The sequence below is a fragment of the Notolabrus celidotus genome, chromosome 1 (genome assembly GCF_009762535.1).
Source record: "Notolabrus celidotus isolate fNotCel1 chromosome 1, fNotCel1.pri, whole genome shotgun sequence".
Classification (NCBI taxonomy): domain Eukaryota; kingdom Metazoa; phylum Chordata; class Actinopteri; order Labriformes; family Labridae; genus Notolabrus; species Notolabrus celidotus.
In genome coordinates, this window is record NC_048272.1 from 6,798,417 (window position 1) to 6,820,300 (window position 21,884).

The 21,884-nt window shown below is 39.8% G+C and overlaps 2 protein-coding genes and 1 long non-coding RNA gene across 4 annotated transcripts in view; 1 reads left to right on the forward strand and 2 right to left on the reverse strand.

The window, feature by feature from the left end:
* The window catches only part of LOC117818349 (AMP deaminase 2-like), a 34,482-nt gene extending 28,201 nt beyond the window's left edge, over positions 1 to 6,281 (reverse strand). For both annotated transcript variants that reach the window (XM_034691197.1, XM_034691187.1), the window contains exons 1-3: positions 6,130 to 6,281; positions 5,932 to 5,990; positions 5,625 to 5,693 (exon numbers count right to left, since the gene is read on the reverse strand). In XM_034691197.1, the coding sequence (XP_034547088.1) occupies positions 5,625 to 5,634 (10 nt within the window). In that variant the 5' untranslated portion in view covers positions 5,635 to 5,693; positions 5,932 to 5,990; positions 6,130 to 6,281. The remainder of the gene's footprint in view (positions 1 to 5,624; positions 5,694 to 5,931; positions 5,991 to 6,129) is intronic.
* Positions 1,673 to 4,650, forward strand: LOC117818381. Its single transcript, XR_004632351.1, has 3 exons — positions 1,673 to 1,785; positions 3,781 to 3,864; positions 4,618 to 4,650. It is a non-coding gene; the product is annotated as an uncharacterized LOC117818381 (long non-coding RNA).
* Positions 6,282 to 10,790: 4,509 nt separating the features above from the next.
* LOC117818372 (G-protein coupled receptor 61-like) lies at positions 10,791 to 12,203 on the reverse strand. Its single transcript, XM_034691229.1, has one exon. It carries the CDS (start codon positions 12,192 to 12,194, stop codon positions 10,791 to 10,793), a length of 1,404 nt encoding a protein of 467 aa, XP_034547120.1. The 5' UTR covers positions 12,195 to 12,203.
* Between the last annotated feature and the right edge of the window lie 9,681 nt (positions 12,204 to 21,884).

Below are 21,884 nucleotides of genomic sequence, written 5' to 3' on the forward strand. Positions count from 1 at the left end.
CAACATCATATGCTGGGTGCTTTCCTGTACTGTAGCAACAACGTCTAATTTAAATGTCTCTTCATAACTGAAATCTAATCCAGCCCCTGGGATTGACCTGTTCCCTGATTTGATTTTTAGCTTTAAATTTGAGACAAGTAAAGCGCATCTTTAAGAAATAATTTATGAGTGACAATTCGGGTCACATTTCTATACATAATCAGTGGTTGTTTGATAAAATGGGTGCAGTTACAAAATAACACAGTCCCACGTCACCCTCTAACCCAGCAGATGAGATGGGGCAGGGTGGGGTTGGGTGAGGTAGGGTGGGGCCGGAGGCTGAGGGTGGCATAGACCTGTGACAAACTATTGGTGCAATGGGTAGAGAAGCTAAAGGGGCCAATCCACACAAGGGAAACCTACTCGACAGTTACAGATGTGTTGTTTAATCAGCCTGCACAGCAAAACAGTCAAAGCATTGAAAGAAGAGCTAAATCTGTTTTTGAACAGCTTCACTTCTGCTGCAATGTAACATTTTGTTTTATATTTATCAACTTCTTAGGTAGTAGTAGCAAGCAGCAGCATTTACTTTAAATTAGATGTTTATATGCATGTAAGTTTCAAGATTTTATCCTTACAGTTTCAAGAGAGTCAAAATAATTGTCTAGATAAGAATTGAAATATTATCTGATGGGTTAACTGTCAAAACTAATTATCACCAACTTCAGTAATGGATTGATAGTAACTAACCTATTACATTGCTAAACATCTCCCAACTAATGCCTCAATAAATCTGGGTTTTCAGTATCTTACACAATCACAAAAAGAACAGCCTTTGCGTTTTTAACAGCTGTTATGCTCTTCAACCACCCACAGTTTTGTCCCTATTTTGAGCATTTCATACTCAAAACAAAAAACTGATTTGTAAACATTACAGTGTTTATAAATAGACTGAATCCGTTGCAGTCCTGCACAAGTAAAAATAGTCTTTGCGGAGAATTTTGTTGCAGTTCTCAAAGCGTTTTCAAGCGGAAAGCTGAAAACATGACCTCACCCAAAGCATCAAACGAATTCAACCAATGATACAAAACACAACAAACTCCAGCTGCAGTGCAAACTCAGTTCCTTCCCTTATTGCTCCTGGAGAGCAGCATGAATTCTTAAATGCTGCTGCTGCACAAGCATCTGTGCTATTTTCTGACTGCACATTCACAGTACAGCCGAGACTTCACTCATTCTGTCTATGGGACCCCTCTTCCCCACACTCACCAGGGCTGGTGGTGCTCTGCAGGCTACCCCTCTTGCGAAATGGGGATTTAGGTTTAGGCTTCCCTTGTCCATCGTTGTTGTTGGAGGAGGAGGAGGAGGTAGAGGATGACATCTTGCCGCATGTGCTCCTGTTACTACTGGAGCAGAGCAAGTCAGAGCTGTGCAGTGGCCAGCAGAGGGAGAGAGGAGCCCTTGCTCTGACGCTATAGGAGCTCTGTCTCACGGTGGGGCAGCGTGGAGGCAGGACCCATACTGGGCCAGGAGAAGCTCCTCTGCAGAGTTGGCTCCTCCTCCCAGCCCACAGCAGCAGGTCAGCAGGCGCGCTGCAAAGAGACGAGCTGAAACGCAGCCCAAGGCTTCCCCGGCTCCTGCTGGGGGCCATCCTCTTTGGTTGTCCTAGCAACCAGAGGAAAAGCTTCCTGTACCCACCGCAGGAGAAAACAGCCACAGAGGAGGGCATTGCAGATCAAAGTGTGGAGCTAGCATGTCATCCAGCAAGACCCGAAGCCGACTACACACCAGCAGCTGAGTGCCAAGGTGAGTGAAGGACAAAAGTTTTTCCACTTGCTAAAAATAGCAATCAGATTTCATTATGGTGTGAAAAAACACAGAGGATCCAGATGAACGGAGAGTAACAGAACAAAAGTCAAAGAATAGAGAATGGCCAGAGTGGATAAGCACAGAAACCAGCTTAGTGTGTAAGCTGACTAGTGAACTCACAATCTGCTTTAGTGGAAAATTCTGAGGGGAGCCAAAACATCAGCACAGGCCCGCCTGACATGGTGTATTATAAATAGTGGCAACCAATGCCGAGCAAGACCAGTAATGCTACCCCTGACAAGTATGTGAACAACTTTCTCTCATATCCTTCCTGTGGTTCAGTATTATTTTTCATTACATACACATACAAGCCACCAAACATAAGCAAAGTCTGAGTGATCAAAACAAATAAAGCTAGCAGTCTCCTGTTTCTTTGTCTACACTTCAATTCAGCTTTGCTTCATTGATGCTTCATGCTGTAGGTGCACCCATCACCGAGTCATGACACAAAACTCTCGGTCTCTTTGAAAGTCCTTGTCAACGACTGAATTATACTCAAAGTTTCAAACTACAAAAAAATAAGAGACATTTTTTCTTCATGTGATTATGTCATCTCTAATCAAGTTCTGCTTTTTCAATCACAACACTTCCTTGGGTACGTTTAAGGCGTACACTGAATTTAACCAAAGTGCTCTGTAAAGTAATTTCACATTACGGTATGTCTCATATCACAGAACATCATGCATATTTTCAAACACTACAGCACATTTACTTTATATTGCCCAAGCTGGGGGGGAGACAGATTTTTGGTCTATTACTGGGTTAACAGCAAATGTATGATCTTTAAGAGTAGTTAGAGCATAAGAGCTACAAAAAAAGAGTAAAGATCCCCATCTAGTGGTCTGAAAATGTTACGCAGTTTGAGAAAACATGTTTGTCCCAGTTACAGATTCTTAATCTTACACAGTAACACCTAACAGACCATCATAGTATTGAATGCAACAAAAAACTAACAACAAACAAATGTGTAAAAAACAATTCGCTTAATATGAGGACAGCTTCGATTTCTGTGGCTGCTGTCCAACCAACCAAGGACTTCCTCCTTACCCAGTTATCCAGGCTCTTTTCCAAAGCAAAATCCTCTTATCAAACACTTCGGGATAAAGTAAATAAGCATTGCAACTACCAGATTATGTCAAAAACATTACAAATAGGCTTATCACTAACATTACAGTTGAGGCTAAACTTCATCAACCATGAAAGGTGAGGAAAGGTGGATTGTGTGTTTAGAAGTAACAACTGTATCTGAGGCAAACTCAAAAACACCCATACATATCACACTGATCTGTATGACTACAAACTAATCTTTAGTATTTATTCTTAAGTAAGTATGTAATTTGGCTTAGAAGAAAGAACACAATTCATAAATTCTTTCCAGTGTAAAGTATTTCTTGAAATTTCGAAGCCATGCCCAAACAACAATCAAAAACTACAACACAACCTAAATGAGCATTGCAACTTTCACTTTAAAAAATCTGGAGGTTAAATGACATAAGGCAAGAAAGTCAAATCTTATATTACTTTAAGTGTAAATTTAAATCTTGTTTGAGGGGGTTCCCAGCCCTTTCAAAAAATTTGACCCAGTTTTGAGAGAGCTGTAGTTCAACATCTGGTGCATCAACAGCAAAGGCTGAAAAATAGAGACTTACTTCAGACAGAAACAAATATCTCAATCAACCCCATGGTAAAGACCTGCATTATGCCAAAACCAAACATTTACATCAAGCTCTTACCTGCAAACAGGAGCAGGATATGTCAGTCTGATAGCTTGTATTATGCTTTTGCTTGCTTTGCTATCTTGCTGCTTGGTCAAACTTTCTGTCTGCACACCCTTTTGCTAAAAATGAGACCACTGTGCATACACTGGCTGCAAGGGATTTTTTTTTCACTCATTCAGAGCAAAGCTCATGGAATTTACCATTCTGTTTGCAGAGGCCACACAAAAAAGGAAACAGTGTTCTCCCTTTCTCAGTACGTGTAACCTTTCAGAAAGCAAGATATCATCTTACTCTTCAGGTAATGTATACTGTCCTTAAAGTTTGGAACTTAATCTATTGACACTACTGCTTTTGCTTATCATCAGAACTCCATAGTGAATCTCTGCAAGAATTTTTATAGGTTATTTTCAACCTTAATGTAAATCTTTATAAGAAAGGTTTAGACGGTAAAAATGCCTTCAGTGTTGGTTAATGTTCAGTGTATCTCCAAGGTGCAGTTAAACAAAAGGGAACAAATCTGTTGTTCTTCAGCCACCTGTGACGTCATTTCACATAGTTGACCCAGAAGATCAACAGGCTGCAATAGTTTAGATCTTTTTGTCTGCATCTTCTCTAGTATGCCAAACTAGCAACAAAAATACACTACGAAGAGCAAAAAAAATGACATCCCAAAGAATTACATGGATTTTATACGACTTTATATGAATCTTGATAGAGTCTTAAGAAAGTAGAGTGAGGCCAGGGGTTTAACAATGCATCTTTGAACAGTTAGGCAATGATGGCCAGTCTCCAAAACAAGGGGCATTGACTTTCTTTTAATCAGTAACTTGCACTGGGGAATTTATTGCTTTTAATGACTACATTTCCCAGCAGAATAACAAGAAATCCAAGTCCTTCTGGTGTAGCTTTAAACACAAGTGGCATAATTCTTGAAAGAAGACTACTTTTGATCCATTCCAAACATTATAACTTATTATCATAACTTGAATAGAGTAGGTTTGCACATGTACAAGGCAATAGCCTTGAATAAAGGGTATCATTTGTTTTACAGGTTGTATCCCTCAGGAATAAACGTGATTTTGGTCAGTATTTGCCTACACTGCTACACCCAGCTACTTATAAAGCCTGTGTCAGAGGACGCACAAGCCACTTTGGTTGATGAGAGGCCACTTAAGTGCCCTAATAAGAACTGTGGGTTACTGACAATAAGTACATTCAAGGAGATTTAGCAGATGGGTTTAAGCAGGTGCCTCTGGACCCTCTAAGCCAGGGGCGTCAAACTCATTTCAGTTCAGGGGCCACATACAGCCGAAGTTGATCTGAAGTGGGCCGGACCAGTAAAATCATTACATAATAACCTATAAATAACGACAACTGTACATTTTTCCCTCTGTTATAGTGCAAAAAAAAGTACAAGTACATTCTAAAAATGTAATGAACTATCTTTCTACAAAAACAGTGGTTGTACTTTTGCCATGATGAGTCTCATAGTGGGACGAATATTTTACTCTTTAAGCCCTGAAACCTGCTGCAAACACACCAAACACACAGGTGACCCATTCACCTGACACACAGTGTAATGTTTACTGCAAAGGAACAGAGATTATAATAATGAAGAAGGTAAAGTTGATTATTTTGGACCCCTCAGCTCAAGCATGAACAGCTTGCTTGCTGGACAGTATTGTATGAAGGGGTGTAGTGCTAGTGTTAGTAGTTAGTGGATCATCTTATAGAGCTCTAATAAGTCTTTATGAATCTCAAACAGATTATGCAAAAAGCAAGTAATCTATTTTCCCACTTTGAGAAAAAAAAGTGCCATTCAGGTGCGTTCCGTCAGTAATATGAGGACAATTTTGAAATAGTAGTTACTTGTATTAAAAAAATTGCAGTAAATGTCTTCTCTGTCATTTATTTTCCATACATTAGGCCTACATTTCATTGCATGTTTGACACCCCTGCTCTAAGCTAAAAGTCTCATATGCATATTTTCCCATGATGAAGAAAGTATGTTATAAGGTTTACAAATGTTTGCACTGTCATTGCGGCTTGTTTACTTACCACCTGACATTGTTGATGATGTGCTGGGAGCAGTAGTACACTGAAATACGAGGCAGTCAAAAGGTTATCCTAAAGAAAACAAACAAACATGACATGTTGGAGGTATGTTGGAGGTATGCTGGAGGTATGTTGGAGGTATGTTAGGTCAGCAAGCGAGCTCATTGGCAGTTTGTCTGACTTCAAGTAGCCTATCTTTTGGGTACGTCTCTTATAAATGGCATATCTGTGAAGTTAAATAGAACCAAAGTTTCTCCTACCAAACATGCCTATTATGTCTCTCATCACAAATTGATCCAAAATAGCTCACCAGTCGTTACTTAAGATTGTTTTACCAAGTTGAACGTCTGGCAGATTAATTTCCCTCTGCTACATGTGAGAAAGGAAAACATGCGTCAGTTACGTAAACTAAGTCTCGTAAGTAAATATGACAAATAGCAGAGATTGTTACACCTGAGCCACGAGGACAAAGATGTTATTGTTGAAAGTATTGTTCACAAATAGTTACCTGCGGTATGCTTCAGATTCGCTCGACAGTGTGTGTTGTTGTTTTTACGACCATGCAGTTTCCTTAAAAGAAGGAAGACATTTTAGCTAAAGGAACCGCCCGCTGTGTCCGCTGTGGTTCAGAGGTCGCAGCGAGTTTAGATTAAAGGGATCCCTCATCTTTTGACTCCGACAGGCCCGTTAACATATTTAAATTTCAAGCTTGGCTCTGTGTTGGGAAACGAAACTAATTTGGGTAGTTTCACCAGAGGGAAGTTTAGTGGAGTATATTCACAAGAATTAATCTTAATCTTATTTTATACAGTCTATGGAATGAATTCATGGGACTTTTAAAGATTTGTGGAAATAAGTAAATAACAAGCAAAAAAATACAAAATTTCAAATAGAAGTACCTGTGAACGTCAGAAGTTAAGTAGACTTACATTAAAACCACTACTAATGAAATCACACATACTAGTGCTAGGCGATACCACACTTTTATTTATTCAGTACAATACCAGATACTTTTTTTGCAATTTATTCGATACCTGATACCGATACTTTCAGTGATTTAAACATAATAATAAAATGCAACGCTTGAAAGACAACTCCCATGACAAATACTGTTCATTTAACAACTTTAATATGCAAATCCTTTGGTGGCCTTTTTTAAAACAATGAAATTAATGTAGAAAAACACATAAATAATGAATATCCTTTATTAAAATTATCTTAGTGGAAAGCTTAAAACAGCCTCTTCGGTACAAAACTTTGGAGTAAGTTACCCTAAAAGAATCAGAAGTGACATACGCTTTTATTTTGCATTTATTAATTAGTATCGATATTTTATTGGAGTAATCGATACTCAAATGAGTAGTGTGTGAGAATCGATATATCGATACCATAGAATCGATACGCCCACCACTAACCCACCAAAGTCTTCATTATCTTCATTATCATATCATATTTGGGGCGGCAATAGCTCAGTCCATAGGGTCGCCGGTTCGAGTCCCAGTATGGACAAAGTTTGGCAAGTGGACTGGTGGCTGGAGAGGTGCTGGTTCACTTGCCTGGGCACTGCTGAGGTGCCCAACTGCTCGGGGTGCGCTGGTTGATGGCAGTATCCTCACTCTGACATCTCTCCCTAAGCATGTTCACTGCATGTGTGTGCATTGTATGTATATACCAAAAAAACTGTATGTGTAGCATGTCCAAAAATAGCACAAGTGAAAAAAATTGAATTTCGCCCCTGGGGATTAATAAAGTACCTTTCTTTCAGTGTATGAGTAGCCTACATTGTCAATCGCACCTTTTACATTTTTACAAAAAGTTGGTTGGATACAAACAAAATATTTTGATGTTTTTTGTCTTTGTTCTCCTCACAGGTTTGTGTCTTCAGCCCTCTCTCCAGATGAACATCCCCAGGAAACATGCAATGTAGAGCATGGGCCTCCAACTGAAGTTAGAAACATGGGTGGGTGGGTGACATGATGAAATGTATTCAATAACAATGTGATGTGAAAGATGTCACTTGTGTTTAATAAGGCATAGACAGTTAGCAGTAAGTCTCGTGATCTCTACCGGGCATTTTAGCTGATTTTTTTGGTTCACTTTTCATGCTCTCATTTCAGTGTGAAGCCATAACAAACCTGCTGTTAAGTTGCCCGGTAACAAACAGCAGCTAACAAAGAAAAAGAAGTTGAGCTTAGGAGCAAAGTAACTACAGAAAAGAACTAGAGCTAAAAATTAGTTTTAAAAAGAACTGGTCGACTTCCCTCTTTCACTTCGTCTTTGTGGCCATGGTTCATCATTTTGCTGTGGCGTAATAAGCTTACAGCCTTTTGCCCTCTTTCAGAATCTCAGTCAGCACTTCCTTGACTTGATTGCTGATCTGAACATCTTTTGTTTGCAACTTGTTTGCGCTGAGGAAAATCAATTAGAAGTTGCATTTAATGTTAAAGGTAATGTAAATGAAGTATAATGATTCACTGAAACAAGATATTAAAGGACTGTTTATAATAATTGCAATTTAAAAACTATAGATATTAATGTAAAACTCCCAGAGATTACAAAGAAACATTCAAACCTATACTTAGCAGTAGGACTGACTGATATATTTTCATTCCCACACAAGCCCACAAGCCAAATGTGACAAATTATAAAAGCAGAAAAAATATCATCACTGGTTTAGTCTAGAGAGTCAAGTCAAGTCAAGTCAAATTTATTTATAAAGCACATTTAAAAACACAGCAGAAGCTGACCAAAGGGCTGTACAATACATAAAAAAACAATAAATAGAAGTGTATTTTAAGAAGTCACAGAAAAGGTGTCTGGTATGATTCCCAATAGAGCAAGCTCCTCCTCCCGCCCACTTCAACACTGAGAAATGTGACTAGGTAATAATTGTCATGGGGATGGCAGAGCCCGGTGAAGCTGGGGGCGGTTTGACAGGAGTCCATTGCTGAGGTGTGAGGCCTGTCGTGCACCAGCAGCTTCCAACTGAAGCATCCGTCCGTCCATCCATCCATCCATCCATCCATCCATCCATCCATCCATCCATCCATCCATCCATCCATCCATCCATCCATCTATCTATCTATCTATCTATCTATTCATTCGGATAAAGGTCGTTTCTCTGGCTTTTGCCTTTGAAGTTTAAATGTTACTTTAAGGTCAGAGTGTTTGAACTGCATCCTTGCACTCCCCCTCTTTGCAATGGATTATCAATGAAAAACAGAGAGGGTGTCACACAAGGTATCACAGAAACTGAGCACAAATATGTTGAGCAAAATAATCTATAAAAGCCATTAACCTTTTTAAAATTATGAGAGTGCATCCAAAATGTTTTACAAACATAGAAATTCTTTATTACAACACCGTCTGTCACTCAGCTTTTCACCATGTATTTTTTCTTAACACATTCATATCATTGCAGTTCAGTGGAAGCCATTCGCTTTTTTTCATCACAGCATTAAAAACATCTCCTGAACAAGTGAAAATCCTAACATAAACATTGTTCACAGTTTTTAATATTTAGACGTGATGAAAAGAAGATATCAAGCTTCTGATTTTGGATTGGCATTGTCGATCATAGACAAATTAAAAAAACATCTTAAAACCCTGTTTCCATATCGCATAAGAAATAATCTGTTTTCAATCAGTCATTTCCACATGTCATATTTTATCACACCACACAGTTTTCTATAAAATGCTAGTTCATCTCATCATTAAACCTAAGCTGAAAAACATAGCAAATTGTTTCCCTTCATTCCTAATAAAAAACTCATCACACAATATACCCCTGCTTTAGTCATCTTACAACATTAGATTGGAGTGTGCAGGAGTCAAACTTGACACGAAACCGTGCAGAATTTAAAAAGGATTTTCTTTTTCCTGCAAATGACAGGAATGTATTCTTCTCGGATAAAGATTTTCCACTGCTGGAAAAGAAAGAAAGAAGGCAGTTACTGCATTTATGTTAATATGTTAATATACTCCTCAAAATAAAGTTAATTACAAGTACTCAAACCAACAATTAAAAAGAAAAATGGGCGTGTTGAGTGAAATACACAACCCATAACTTATACTGTTTTACTAAACATACACACAGTTTAGTACATTTGACAAATGTAAGAAATAGTCATATTTGAATACAATGCAGTGCATCAAGAGAATACTGTTTTTTTGAAAGATCTATATCCAATTACATTGATAAATACAGCACATGGCAGGATGCTGGGTGACCTTTAAAAAGAGTTATAAAGTCAACTTTTATCAAAAAATGATCTCCCAAAATGTCTGCCTTTTTTTAGTACATAGAAAAGATGTGTTTGAAAAAGCACTGAAAAAAGGATGACAAAATTCAGATGATATCTGTAAACAACTCAAATTAATTCAAGGAGAGTTAGGCCACAACATGCATGCCTCCTAATCATTTATAGCTGGCAGATTGACATAAGGGTTAAGAGCAGCCATATCCTTGACCAAAGTCCCACTGCTCATCAAAAGTGACAGTAGTGCTTTTCTTTTCCTCAGCGAGTCTTCTAAATACTGCTTAAAATGTATTGCTGTCTTCTGTGTCTTTAGTTTTCTTGAAGTTTTTTACAACTCTTAAAAATAATCAACCTTCAAGAGACTCACAGTTGATTGATTTGACGGTTAAGTATACAGTATCAGTTAGTGTGTTTAAATACCAAAGGCAGTTTGTCTAATAGCAAACTGTCTTTGGTATAGTGAAGTATTAGATTGAGAGGGAGCTAATGTATTTGAAAAACACTGTACCTCTGAAAACTTTCCTATAACCCCTGTGGAATAAAATATATATTTAATTTAATCTTTCTATTAAAAAGAAAGACTAGCATGATACATGAATGCTGTTTCACTGAGTCATTTACTGTACAGAGCTGAGTGGTTCTAAGGAATGTTTAAAAATCTAGCAGTGACTTCCCTGTTTGCAAACATCTCCAACAACTGCATCAGATTGTGTTTTTATAAATGTGTAGTAATGAATTGTGATGAGGCAAAGTGCAATGATTCAAAGAAGAAATGTAAAGAGATTAAAATGAAGTGTTGGACAACTATCAGTTGAAAAAGAGTTGTGTATTCACTAGAATACATTTTGAAATTGCTTATATCTGAATAAACAAAATTAGGCTTATTGTCAAGAAATAAAGGCATTAGAGCTTAATTGTCTGTACATATATGGTTGTTTTTTGCCTGTTCATTCTCAGTAAACTCTGAAGTCTCCTCTGCAATTTGTCCAGGGATTCGGAAATCAATGGGTATGGGCTGAGCTGGCTCCAGTGGTTGGGGCTGAGACACTGGGCAGCCAGCCTCACCTTTAGGACTGGAGGTGCTGTGAGAGTTTTGGGGATCCATGTTGCAGCCTGTGCCCTGAAGAAACTGAAGGAAATTCTCCTCTATGGATCCTTCCCGGCTGGGCAGTCTATCCTCCATCTCAGCTCCTGCTCGACGAAATAGACATGGAAGATGCTTGCCTAACTCCTCCCTTATCTGCCTGTTGAGACAGCCATAAAAGAATGGATTGGAGGTGAAGCAAAAGTAGCCAATCCAGGTGACCACCTCCTCCAGAGAGGCTAGTGTGGCTGGAGGGCTGGCAGCCAGAGCTGAATACAGGTGGAAAGTAAAGTAGGGCAACCAGCAGCAAAGGAATTGCCCACCTACTGCTGCCAGCACTGCTGCAGCCTTTCCTCCCCCAAAGGGTCGCTGTGGGGTTGCTCTTCCTGTCCCAGTGCCTGTCCCAGAGCTGGTAACCATTGTAGAACGACTGCTAAGTGATTCCGACCTCTGGCGCCGAGGTGTGTCCATCCAGGTAGGCAAAGGCCCGTGGTGCATGGCTGCTACCCGAGCCACTTTGAACATATTGCAGTACACAACCAGGATGAGTAACAGAGGACACAGGAAGTAGACCAGGGTGAATAGGACCATGAAAGCCATGCGGTTTGATGCTCCCCCTGTCCAATGCAGCGAGCAGCGCCTGTGACCCTGAGCAGGGGGAGGTGTGACTGCCCCACCACCTACTCCCCCAGCCCCACTACTCTCCAGAAGAGGAGTTCTTCCTCCTTGCAGGAACCAAGCGAGGAGTGGCAGAGCTGACATGGCCAGGGCCTTGACCCAAATCCCCACGAGCACTGACGCTACCAGGCCAATAGTCATCTTTACTTCATAACGCATTGGGTGTATGATGTAGTAGTAACGCTCCACATTGATGACGGATATAGAGAGAATGGCAGCACTGACCAGGCACACACTGAGAAAGAGGTAGCTCCGACACAAGGCTTCCCCGAAGAAGGCTCGGCTCGAGAGCATGCCAAGGGGCATCAGCACCAAGGCTGCCAGCAGGTCCACCACGCACAGGTGGAAGACAAAGGCAAACTTGTGGAGTTGTGGGGCCTTGGCAATCACCGCCATGACGGCTACGTTACCCACCACAGCCAGCAGATCCATGAGCAGCATGGCCAGCAGGGCTAGGGTCTGAGACAGAGCCCAGCCCTCGGGCAGAGAGGAGGCAGAAATGTTGGACATGAGCTGTGGAGGTGGGTGGGAGGAGTTCCACATCTGCTCCATTGAAGGATGGGAAGAGGCAGGCAGGCAGGATCAGTTACAGGCCCATCACCCATCCTTCAAAGCCAGGAAGTACGGCCAGAAAACAACGGCTTATAATCAAGGCAAAGCTTCTTTGTAGTTTGGAGAATGAAGCTTAGTGTCAGTGGGTCAGATCTTATATTTTCTGTCCGTTTAGAAAGTCCTCATGTCTGCCATCAGTCACACGGCACCTTAAAAGCAGTGGAGAAAAACAGATGCAATTAGAATATGAGGGTGCTGTACCAGAGTCAGCATGTGACCCCTTATTTGGACTTCTTGGTTATAGCTAATCCTTCTGAGTAGTTGCATGTGCAAGTTTCGTCCCTGCTACCATAAAGATTAATCAGTTCAGATGAAGTTTCATAAAACCCTTCTTAGCTTCTCAAATCTCTATTAAGGCTTTCTTACTGATAGGGTAATCCAAGGCTAGCCCTTCAATCAATTTACTAAATTCAGCATGCATTATTCAGGAAGGTTCATGTAGGACACATGCAAAAACAAGAGCAATTCAATTTGAACAATCGTGAATCATGAAGAAAAAGGACCAAAGAGTTGGGTTTGTGATGTTTTTAAATCTGAAACCAAATCATAATACCCAGAGCATGTGTTTATGATCATACTAGTGCTATACAACTTTTAAACATCACTTTTTATCTCAGTTAAAAAGATCAACATTTAATTTAGTCCTTTCTGATAGGCCATTGGCAATAAATACTGTTCAACCACACATCCTGCTAATGCATGGATGCCTACTAATTGCCAAAAACAAGTCCAATCTTTGAACAGGTTTTAGCTCCTCCTATCTACATTTACAACTACAGTGAGAGCCCTGATTGTGTATGGCTACTTTTTAAAAACATATTGAAGATTTCTGGAAGGCCTTGCCAATGCATTTACCAAGTATGTAGGTCGAAGATTCATTGCACTGAGTGAAACTGCTTGTGTTCATGCCTACAACAAGGAAGCTTGAGCCACAGCTAGTATATGTGAATTCAGTGTTTCAAATATGAAACCTGAGGGTATTCATAGGCTGCACAGGCTGTCTGCATCTTAATTGTGCCTGCTGATAACCGACAACAAATAGACATGGATAGCTGGGGCTATATTTATGTGTCAGATCAAGGAAATCCAGAGTGCTCGGCCACTTGTGTAAAATAAAAAGCTTGGGATGTTACTTCTGCTGTCTGGAGTGATTATAGTGCAAATAAGGGCTTTTATCTCCCTCAGCGAGCAGCGTCTAAATCACACATAGGGGTACTCCCAATTCAGCTGAACCCTCCTGCCTGGTTTAGTCATGTTTAACTGCCTACTCATTCATACATTAATCATTGGTGCATATCATCCACTGTAGCAGCAAGTCCCACGTTCTATAGATCACAATACAGTTGAAATATGTATATTGTTGCACTCAGCAGAATATATTCAGAAGCTTAGATGAAGAGGGGGAGAATAAGGGAGGAAAATGTGGCGTGAGAGAATAAGCAAAGAGAGCATTATGTACCTGAATTAGTATTTCCTGATGCAGCTGCCTGCTGTTTTGGTCTCCAAGGATAAAAACCTGGTGTAGCTCCCACTGCTGTGGTACACAGTTGACATCAGTCACTGAACCTCATGAATGCTGTTGAGGTACCCCCCTCTATACCAGCCTGTTTCTCTTCCTATGCCTTCCTCCTGCATCCTCCTCCCTGGGTGAGTTCAGCTTTGGCGATGGGGATTTTGCTAAAACGGTGCTGATGTGATTGCTTGCAAAGACACAGCTCACTCTCTATGCTTTCCCCCTCCACTTAGACACAGTGACTGCAGAGATGGAGCAGGAGGCTGTAAGAAAAAGGACCAAACCTGCTGTATCCACAGGGTCCTAGTGCCCTCTCTGTATTGCTACATTTTGCCTAAAGATTTCCTTCAGAATTTAGAAACTCAACATGTTGAAAATGTCAGGTTTTTGTGATAAGCGCTATAAACTTTTATAATATATTTTACACATCCTATAATATTGACCACTACATGTATGATTGCAATGTAAACATGTGAAATGTAAAAATGTCCCAAACTCAATTATATCTGATAACTGTGTCGTCATCCAGTGCTGTACAAATGCCTAATGGAAGTACATTAATGTTAACCGCTCCTTGATGCTGAAGCCAAAACTTTTAGAGCTCTCCCTGGTGACTGGCTGCAGTATAGGTCTTAAAAGCCTGTCTCCTCCATTATAACAGACAGGACATCGGTCAAAAACACATATGCATGTCAGGTACATTTTTCTTATACATACCCTCTGTTTTATACTGAGTTTATGTCATGTTGATTTCTGTGTAAATGCTCATCTTTTAGATAAGTTTATTTTCAATTCATTATTTGGCGCTAAAAAAAGAGGGGACTTGATGTCATGTTTGACATCTCTGTTGACATATCAGGTTCCTACGGCTCCTTTACCAGATTGGAAGAGGACACGAGAGAAAACATAACATTAAAAGAGAATAATTTAACTTTACATAGGCATAAGTGTCTGCCTCAAACCAACTCAAGACTCTTTTTAGCTTTAGACAGTTAATACCTAGGGATCTTTGACATTTTATTGGTAACATAATAAGCTATCCGATGAGTTGAATGTATGCTTTATTCAGGGAAGGGGCATTCCTTACCATACAATTTCTTGACATGCCTTTGCTCCATAATACATTAGCAGTGGGATACGTCAGAGTGCATCACAGTGGTATTTGGGCTTCAATTTTTACAACAAGAAGAAGATAGAGACTTCATCCATGTTTATAAACAGTCAATGATACTAACTTGAGAAGGTGAGCATTAGGGATGCACCGATCTATGGGGCAGATCTATTCAACTCACTTCTGTGTTTACACCAACCACATGCAAATCATCAATGCATCAGTTTGTGCATTTTGCTAAGTGGGAAGCTAACACAGCATGGAGGTAGTAAGCTACAGAGGTTCAGCAGTTTGGCATAGGCTTAGCAAGCTAGCTTACTTTTTCCCTAGCCATGTCTAAATACACCACAAAGTTTAGATTGACAAAATTACAATTGGTATCAAAGATATAGGGATGGCAAAGTTGTCTCCATTTCCATTCATTTGTGCCCATTTACTGTGTGGTGTTTGATGAGAATTACATCTTTCAAAACTGCAAGAACTTTTGTTACAGATAGCCTACTTGCTGGTTGATGCTTCCATGCTTTAAATTTTTACCTCCAAGTGACCTTTTGTATACTCATAAATAGTCATGTGCACAATGCATGAGACCTCACCCTCTTATTTAACTCCCCATCACCATTCACTAGCTCCTTTTTACAGTTCAATTATTTTTATCAATCAGCAATGATTCAGGTTGTAATTTTATGGTTTAAAGTGCCCTCCAGTGTAAGATTTACTGAGGCAGTGAGCCATTGATGAGACCAGGCTTCAGCCTCCACCATCACAGCTTCTCAAACTGGGGCTCCTGTTGCCACGGTGATCTTTTTCATATACACTCCATCTCATTGCTCCGTCTGCAGAGGACAATGAAATCTGGGCTATTATGGTTTAGGCTACTGTGCTGAAGGAGCAAGCATGAAGCAGCAAGGTGCTAGGTGTTTTTTATTTGCATTTGTAAGGTTCCCTACTACTCATTCCACTCATAACATTTGCATTTCATGGATCAAATCCTACATCTCAGCCACAATTAAAAGGCATGTTTTAATTTTCAGCCTCACTTGTGCATGGATTGATTTATCGAGATCAATAAAAGTCTGTTTAAAATCATGAAATTTGATAACTCACTGAGGATTTTACAAATTGTTGCCAACCGCTGACAAACAGGTGTACTCTCTGCATCAGGAATAGATTATCAGTGGTGAAAGGCCACTGTTACTTTCATGTGCTGAACTACTGAATAAAATGTTTTGTTTTTTTCAAAGACTACAACCCACTTTGATTGGTGCATTGATATTTGCAAAATGTGTATCTGAAGCTTCTTTTAAAGAATTAAGAAATCATGTGAGTCATTTTTAAAGCAGAAGCATCCATGCTTATTATCTGCTGTTTGACATTGTGAACCTGTATATCGGGCTGAGTAATGGCACAGCCTCATCCCCTAATCCAAATACCACGTACCTTTTGTAACTTCTGTCTGTCTTTTAAATTTGGTCTAATTGATGACATGCTGACATTAACCATCTCTTCCTGTCAGTGTTTCAAACCTGGCCATGCTTGTACAGAAGAACTTGATGCAGCTGGGTGGGGAGATTTAATGGATGGCGATTACTACTGTTGTCAAGGTGAGGATGCATCAAGATGTGTGGTAAAGCTAAGACGAGAAGGGAAACACACACACTTATAGAAAATATAATGCCTTTTAAACAGTATAAAATCTTGTTTTGGTGTGGTGTAATTTGTGCATTAAGTGTGTGTAGATCTGTCTGTTACTGCTTTTATTATTCAGGTATGTTCACCTGAGAATGTATGTGTGAGTGTGTGCAAAACAGTGTGTATAGCAGGTGTTGACTCATGACAAAAATAGCAGAGTCTATGCTCGGCCGGCAGCACCAATCGCTGCCAACACAAATACAATGGTTACCATGGCAACCTTGAAAATAGACTCCACATTTGCACTCAGAAATAGCAAAAGGACGCTGCACTAACCCCAGAGAGATCCTTCAGCCAATAATAACTACCCACAAATGCACAAATATGAACCACACTCAGAATAAAATCCCCCCCATTATGATTCACCAGAATCATAATTAATACAACCGACACAAATCACAACCCAAATTCAGACGCACTCTTAGCATGAAGGCACAGGAACACACTGACCAGCTCTGTGTGTAATAACAAAGCGAGAGCACGAAATCTGACTGATGAACAGATTCTTTACAAATGTCTCAAATACCAGCAGGAGTCTGTCATGTTATATTTTGAGATACCTTGTTAATGTGTTGCACTGATGTAGCTGGAGATAAAGGGTAAAGTGATGAATGTTGCCGTGGAGACACTTGAGTAGGAAGGTTCATATTGCAACAGACAGTCAAACAAGAGGATGGCGTATAACTAACAGAGTGGCTGTGTGTATTCAAGACACTACAGTGCCTTTTTTGGGTAATTCTCATTACATTTTGCATCACTATTTACTGTCACTCCTGGGATCATAAAGTGTTTGGCATCAGGAATCAAACACAAGGTTAGATCATATGTTGTTGAATAATAATAGTATCCCTATTTGCAACAGAAAAGTAATCAAGAAACAGTAAAAGGTTCCTCATAAATTCAGGTATATTAATTTATTTACAGATGGGTAGATGCCGTGATGTAAAGGCATGTTGTTGTCTTTTTGGTCTGAAGATAGTTCCCTTCGAAAAGCAATTTGTTCTACCTTTCTCTGAGAGCAAGTTTAAATCCTGTACACAAAGCACTTTGTCATGTCATTAAAAATGTAACAAGTTTCCCCAATTTTTTTTTCACACCAAGGTCTGAGGTTGAAAACATCTTTAAAATGTTTAAGAATTGTAGGTTCTTTGACACAGAGTTTATGGTCTGATACAGTCTTGTGAAACCTGATGTCTCACAGTAGTACGTAGTGTATAATAGTAGAAGGGTTTCTATATGATCCAACAAGTTTGCCACAGTAGTTTTCAGCAGTAAAACTATTGAATACATGAAGAAGCTGCAGACGTTTTTTATTTTGTAGGGATCTTGATTAGATTCTCCTTCATAGTTTGGATTTTTGCTGGTTTGAGGCCTCATCCAAGACTCATAATCTGAAATCCTTCATAGTCCCAGAGGGAAATCCTTCACAGAGTTATCTGGATAATTTCCTTGAGTGAAAGCCAGAAGAGATGCTTCAATGTGCATGTTTAAGACTCAGTTTCGCTCTGGATTACATCCTGAAAAGTTTTCCTGAACACTCAGCAAACATGTCTCTTTTAGGACCCTGAATGTGCTGCTTATGCCAGATGGTGGCAGTGTGTCCACTATATTGTGCATGTTGAACAGTTGCTGCTTTCTTTGCACAATGTAATAGAGACAGACTTCTAAGAACATCTTTCAGTATGGCATGAGGTTGTCAAAACAGTTTATACACACTCAGCTAATCTGTTGAATTTGCAGGAAAGAATGATGAACAAAAAAATGTTCAAAAACGGTTTCAGATTGAGAAGAAGTCATCCAAATACTCTGGATTTATGAAACAAGTGAACATTTGTGGTTGGAAATGAAGATTCAATACAGACACAGACAGAAACATCAGGTATGGCTGACAGGGAATCATTTTTTAAGACATATACTGTATGTATTTCAGGCTGCCTCAGGTGCAATATTACATTTCATTGTGAAATATTCTTAAAAAGTTCTAGTTTAAGCTGAAAATACTGATTGTTACATTGCCAGATTATTTAGATAACAACTAAAGAATCTTAGCTGAAGAAATAAGTCTGTATATCTGTCATCTTAAATGACCTGTCTTCACTTTCTGTGATTATTTCATAAAGAAATAGTCAGGTGTTAAAGGCTTCTTTTTCATTCAAAGAAGTTTCAAAATAAACAATGTTTCCTTCAGAAACTAGAAATTGTTGTTATTTTCATCTTTTATGAAGGCCAACAATCTAGTGATTTTAAGTGAGAACAGAAGTTGCCATAGAATCACTGAAGTTGTAGTTTTAGCATGATGAGGTTTTATTATGCTGTTACTCTGGAAAAAGTCTGATTGACAATAAAAAGGAATATTCTTATTACATGAATGCAATGTAACATTTAATCTAATGACTTTACAAAACAATTTCAGCCGTCATTGTTACAGCTGAGAGCAGTGAGCAGCTCTTCTTCAGGACAGAAGTAGATCTCATTTAGCTGATGGATATCATCGTAACCTGCTGCCACTGTACCTCATTAACAATTCACAGGAGGACAGGACAACTCTTGAGTGGGGGAGTGTGCATCCACCAGGTCGCTGCCAAAATGAACCCGCACGCTATGTGATACCTCCAAATTAAACACACATTACGTTGTTGTGAACATGCTGTTGTGACAGTGAGGGTGAGTTCATGTGACCAAGATCACAACTTCAGGGAGGAAATTTAGTTACCTATGAAAACTCTGTTCATAATTCAGTTTTAGCTGATTTTTGTCACCCCTTTGTTATCAGTATAAGATGTAAATCTTATAATAGAATGCCAAAAATATAAACAATGGTTTTGAAAAAGGCTCAGTTATTTCCAAGGCATGTGCAAAAGAAGAGCAGGCCTAGATCATACACTATGTTATATTAAGTTGTGCTTGTGAGTATTTACATCAGCAGGAAGCATGCAGTACATTAAGTTCACTGGAAATAAACTACTGTGCTCATGCCCATAATAATAAAAGAACCCATCAGCCAGTGCAAGATGTTAATTTTAGTTTTGTGGACAACAAAGGAGCTCACAGAGGAATAGGATGTATCAGGCTTTAGTCACATAAGCACTGTTTGCTGGATCAAACACACATTTATTGGTTTGGTTTGGATTTTTCTCTTGAATTTGTTGATTAGTTGTTTATTTTTAAGCCTAGGTGAAGCATTTCCCAACATGGCAGCAGTATTTGTTCAGTGTGTGAGTGTGTGTGTGTGTGTGTGTGTGTGTGTGTGTGTGTGTGTGTGTGTGTGTGTGTATAATATATATCTGTTTCCTCACACTAATAACACCCACTATAATGATAGGTAATTACTGCTGCTGCGATCTGTGTCACATTATTACACAGTGGAGGTTGCAGATGCATTGTGTGCTCAGCCTCAGCAACTCAGCTCCATATCAAACCATCCTGATCAAGTATGTGGTGCTGAAACCATGTCCCTTCATATATATTTTTTTAAGTTTGAGGTTTCAATAACTGATTAAAGCATTTATGTTGTTGTGTTTTCATACACATCCTCTCAGTTGTAGACTTCAGATATGTGGAAATAATGTGAAAGAAAGAAGAAAATCAGATGAGATCCCTTTAGATTACAGCACTTTGGATGAGCTGATCCAGATATAGCATCGCCATCAGGAAGGCTGCCGTCTCAAGGGCTGAATTCCAAAAAAATGAATATAAGGTAAAAGGTTAATTGTGCTTTTATTGTTATCAAAATTACCCTTATTCCCCTCCCAATGCAGGACCTTTAACTAATGTGTATCATCTTGTCATTTTAACCCTTTGATAGGCTGGTGACCTGTCCAGGGTGTACCCTGCCTCACACCCAATGACAGCTGGGATGGGCTCCAGCCCCCTGCAACCCCCAACAGGATCAGCTGTAAAAGATGATGGATGGATTTTGTCATTCTATTCCTTTTTTAAGAATATGACAACATTTTTTCTTGACAGTTGCTCTTTATTTTATAAATAGCCTACAAGGAAACAACATGTTTTTCCCCTCCTCCATTTTTCTCATTCCATTACTAGAAAGATCCTAAACTGATGCTAAGTTCTATGCCAGTTTACACAGACACATTCCTCCATGTTATTCACACGTTCACGCTCCTCACAGCATGACGTTTTCCCTGTCAGACAAGGGGTCTCAGGATGCTACAATGTTACAATGTTACAATGTCATTTAGCAGACACTTTTATCCAAAGCGACATGCATACGAGAACAAGAACAACACAAGCAAAGATCTAGACAAGAGGAAACAAGATCAGTAAGAGTGACAAAGTGCTTCAAGTCCATTTGGTGCAGGTACTGCCAAGCAGTGTAAAGGCAATGCCCAAAAGTACGTAAGGCATTTTTTTTAGTATTATTAATTTTTTTTTAATAAAAAAGAAACATCTACAATGAGGCAACCAAACAATTTAAGACCTTCCATTATCATCATCAACAATTAACATCACCACAATAACTACCAAAGTACCAAGTGCTGGGTCACTCAAGAGCTGAACACAGATTCCCAGAGTAGAGCAGGACAGTGTGAGTCAACTGTAGCTTGAAGACATGATCTGCCACTGGGGACAACAGTGGAGAACAGTCTAGCTAAGTGCATAGTGCTTCCTAAAGAGCTGGGTCTTAAGCTGTCTTTTGAAAGTAGAGAGGGACTCTGCAGATCGAATGAAGTTGACCAATTCATTCCACCATTTAGGGACAACAGAAGAGAAGAGTCCAGCTAGTGATTTTGAGGCCTTATGTGCTGGAAGCACTAGGCGCTTTTCAGAGGCTGAGCGTAGTGGGCAAGAAGGGCAGTAGACCTGGATGAGGGGTTCCAGGTAAACTGGAGCGGTTTTGGTTACTGCTTTGTAAGTCATGATTAGAGTTTTGTATCTGATGCGAGCTGCAACAGGAGGCCGGTGTAACGACATGAGCAGGGGAGTGACATGAGCTGTCTTAGGCTGGTTGAAGACCAGACGTGCTGCTGCGTTCATTTGCAGAGGTTTAACCGTGCATGCAGGGAGGCCTGCCAGTAGTTGCAGAGAGTTGCGTGACATTACAAGAGCCTGAACCAGAAGCTGTGTTGCATGTTCTGTCAGGTAGGGTCTGATCCTCTTGACGTTATAGAGGGCAAAACGGCAGGACCGAGCAATCGAGGCCACATGAACCCTGAAGGTTAGCTGGTCATCGATCATGACACCCAGATTTCGGGCAGACTTAGTGGGCATGAGGTTTTGGCATCCAAACTGGATTTTGATCTGTGTGTCCACAGTAGGACTGGCTGGATGCGAGACATGAAGTGAAAAGGATGAG